Source organism: Carlito syrichta, unplaced genomic scaffold (genome assembly GCF_000164805.1).
Source record: "Carlito syrichta isolate Samal-C Ts95f unplaced genomic scaffold, Tarsius_syrichta-2.0.1 Scaffold297319, whole genome shotgun sequence".
Taxonomy (NCBI): Eukaryota; Metazoa; Chordata; class Mammalia; order Primates; family Tarsiidae; genus Carlito; species Carlito syrichta.
The window spans coordinates 36,022-39,696 of record NW_007241415.1 but is presented as its reverse complement, the minus strand read 5'-3'; the positions used below and the strand labels follow the sequence as shown (position 1 = coordinate 39,696).

General features: G+C 45.3%; 1 protein-coding gene across 2 annotated transcripts in view; it reads right to left on the bottom strand.

Annotated features, from left to right (window-relative positions):
- Nucleotides 1-3,675, bottom strand: part of DNAJC18 (DnaJ heat shock protein family (Hsp40) member C18) — a 29,200-nt gene that overhangs the window by 19,513 nt on the left and 6,012 nt on the right. For both annotated transcript variants that reach the window (XM_008054642.1, XM_021710692.1), the window contains exon 3: nucleotides 1,348-1,493. In XM_008054642.1, coding sequence (XP_008052833.1) covers nucleotides 1,348-1,493 — 146 coding nt within the window. The remainder of the gene's footprint in view (nucleotides 1-1,347; nucleotides 1,494-3,675) is intronic.

Sequence of the window (3,675 nt, the reverse complement as noted above, 5' to 3'; positions counted from 1 at the left end):
CAATTCATTCACCTCAGCCTCCCAAAGCACGGGATTACAGGCTGAGCCACCGAGCCCAGCTTACCTTCTTTTGATCCAGGACAGTCTCCCTTTTTATTTCTCATTACATTGAGCTTTTGAAGAACAGGTCAGTGTTTTTTGTTCTTTTTTTTTTTTTAATTTCTTATTAAGGTCAATATTCTTGTAGAATGTTTCATATTCTGGTTGTTTCCTAACTACTGTATTAGATTCAAGTCAAATATTTTGGCAGGAATATCACGTGGGTGACAACAATCTATCATTCAGTAGTTTTAGCATCCACTGATGATCTTTGCTGGAAACAAGGACTTTGCTATGGGTGACACTCTTAAGATTTGTATTCATATGTTGGATCAAAAAAAATTTTTCTTTCATCCTGTCATCCTGAGATTATCCTCCCACCTCAGCCTCTTGAGTAGCTGGGACTGAGGTGCATGCCACCATACCTGGCTAATTTTTATTTTATTTTATTTTATTAATTTATTTATTTATTTATTTATTTTTTGAGTTGGAGTCTCACTCTGTCGCCCAGAGTGGAGTGCAGTGGCCGCTCCTGGCCACCGCAGCCTCGGCCTGCTGAGCTCCGGCGATCTTCCGCCTCAGCCTTCCGAGTAGCTGGAACTACAGGCGTGGGCTACTACGCCCAGCTAATTTTTTATTTATTGTAGAGACGAGGTCTCGCCAAGTTGCCCAGGAGGGTCTCGAACCCGCGGGCTCAGGCAATCCATTCACCTCAGCCTCCCAAGGTACAGGATTACAGGTTAAGCCACTGAGCCCAGCTTATTATTTTTTAAAGCAGAATTTATTCAGAGGACAGAAAAGCTCCCACAGTAGGAAGGGACCCGAAGGGTTGCCTGGCCCAAAATATTTTTAAGAATATATTTCTCAAAGTATCACGGAATTAATGGAAAAAAGTTTTATCTATAACTGTATTTATACACAGCTTTTTCATATGAACATTTTAATAACTGGTTTCATAAACAAAGAGTTCTGTGGTCATAAAAGTTTGGGTATGCTGTGTAGGCCCTACCCCGAGGCAGCCACCAGCCTATAGTGTGATTATGTCTATTTCATTCACCCTGGCTGAATCAGTGAATGAATGGCTCCTCAAGGCATTACATATAAACAAAATTATGTTTCTTCAAAAGAAATTAAGGTGAGTGGATAAAGAGGCAGGAGGGAACTATGCTAATAATGACTGTTCAGGAGGTGTGTGTGGAGGGAACCCTGTTAGGGCCTTGGAAAACAGCTGTGAGGAAGGTTAAAGGCAATTTGCTATGACTAGTCATCACCAGGGCAGTACTAACAAGCATTGGTTTAGGATCAGACCTTTGAAAGCCTCTGTTGCTCCAGGAGCACAGTTCTTGTCAGGGTGAAATTTCAGGGCGAGTTTTCTGTAAGCTTTCTTAAGCTCTTCGTCACTGGCGTTTTGAGAAACTCCCAAGATTTCATAGTAATTTCTGCATTTCTTGATTCTAAAAGGAAATCAGAAACATGTATATCTACAAAGGTCCCTTTTGTACAACTAACTACAAAATAATACGTCAATCCTTCCTCCAATCTATGAGACCCAAAATAAACCTACAAGAAAATTAGTGAACAAATTAATTAAACATTCAATTTCTTTTTTGAGTCAGGGTCTCACTCTGTCACCTAGGCTGGAGTGCTATGGCACACTCATGGCTCACTACAGCCTTGACCTTCTGGGCTTAGGTGATCCTTCCATCTCAGTCTCCTGAGTAACTGGGACTATAGGTGTGTACCACTACAACCAGTTAATTTTTTGTTTTTTTTGTAGAAATGAGGTCTTGATATGTTGCCCTGGCTGGTCTTGAACTCCTGGGCTCAAGCAATCCTCCCACTTTGACCTTCCAAAGTGCTGGGATTATAGGTGTGAGCCACAGTATCCAGCTAGCTATAAAATTTGAAAATGTGCCAGGCTCAGTGGCTCAGTCTGTAATCGCGCGCCTTTGGGAGCCTGAGGTGAGTGGATTACCTGAGCCCGCGGGTTCGAGACCCTCCTGGGCAACTTGGCGAGACCTCATCTCTAATTAGCCGGGCGTGGTAGTGCGCACCTGTAGTTCCAGCTACCTGGAAGGCTGAGGTGGTGACCTGCTGACCCAGCAGGTCGAGGCTGCGGTGGCCGGGAGCGACTGTTTTCCTCCAGTCTGGGCAACAGAGTGAGACTCCAACTCAAAAAAAAAAACTTGAAAATGTTTTCTTCTGCTCTTTGGTTTTACTTTTTGCTTGCTTTCTTTCTTTCTTTCTTTTTTTTTTTTGAGTTGGAGTCTCACTCTGTCACCCAGACTGTAGTGCAATAGTCGCTCCCGGCCACCGCAGCCTCCACCTGCTGGGCTCTGGCGATCCTTCCACCTCAGCCTTCCAAGTAGCTGGAACTACAGGTGCGCACTACCATGCCCAGCTAATTTTTTGAATTATTGTAGAGATGAGGTCTCGCCAAGTTGCCCAGGCAGGTCTCAAACCCGTGGGCTCAGGCAATCCACTCACCTCAGCCTCCCAAAGCGTGGGATTACACGCTGAGCCACCGAGCCCGGCTTATTATTTTTAATAGAGACATGATCTCACTATGTTACCCAGGCTGGTTTTGAACTCCTGGACTCAAGCAATCCTCTCACCTTAGCCTCCCAAAGTACTGGGATTACAAGTGTAGTCCCTCCGCGACTAGCCTTAAGTTTTAATGAAGCCTGATTTCCCTATTTTGACTTTTATGCTTATGCTTTGGGTGTCATATTTAAGACGTCATTGCCTAATCCAGTGTCACTAAGATTTACATTTATGTTTTCCTCTAAGGGTTGTATAGTTTTAGTTCCTTTTTTGGGGGGTTGGAGTCTCACTCTATCACCCAGGCTGGAGAGCAGTGGTATGCTCATGGCTACTGCAACCTTGACCTGCTGGGCTCAGGCAATCCTTCTGCCTCAGCCTTCCAATAGCTGGAACTACAGGCACCTGCTACTACACTCCGCTAATTTTTTGATTTATTGTAGAGATGTCTCTCCAGGCTGGTGTCAAAGCCCTGGGCTCAGGCAATCCTCTTGCCTCTGTCTCCCAAAGTGCTAGGATTATAGACATGAGCTACTGCACCCAGCCATAGTTTCAGTTCTTTTTTTTTTTTTTTTTTTGAGTTGGAGTCAGTCTGTCCCACAGGCTGGAGTGCAGTGGCATGCTCATCGCCATCACAGCCTCAACCTGCTGGGCTCAGGCAATCCTACCTCAGGCAATCCTACCTCAGCCTTCCAAGTAGCTAGAACCACAGACGTGCACCACCACACCTGGCTAATTTTTTGATTTATTGTAGAGACGAGGTCTCACCATGTTGCCCAGGCTGGTCTCAAACCTGTGTGTTTAGGCAATCCTCTCATCTCCATCTCCCAAAGTGCTGGGATTATAGGCATGAGTCACCGCGCCCAGCTTGGCACTGCTGCTGCTTTTTTTTTTTTTGAGTTGGAGTCTCACTATGTCGCCCAGATTTGAGTGCAGTGGCACGCTCCCAGCCACTGAAGCCTCAACCTGCTGGGTTCCAGCGACCCTTCCACCTCAGCCTTCCAAGTAGCCATAACTACAGATGTGCTACCACGTCCAGCTAATTTTTTTTTTTTTTTTGAGTCAGAGTCTCACTCTGTCGCCCAGACTGGAGTG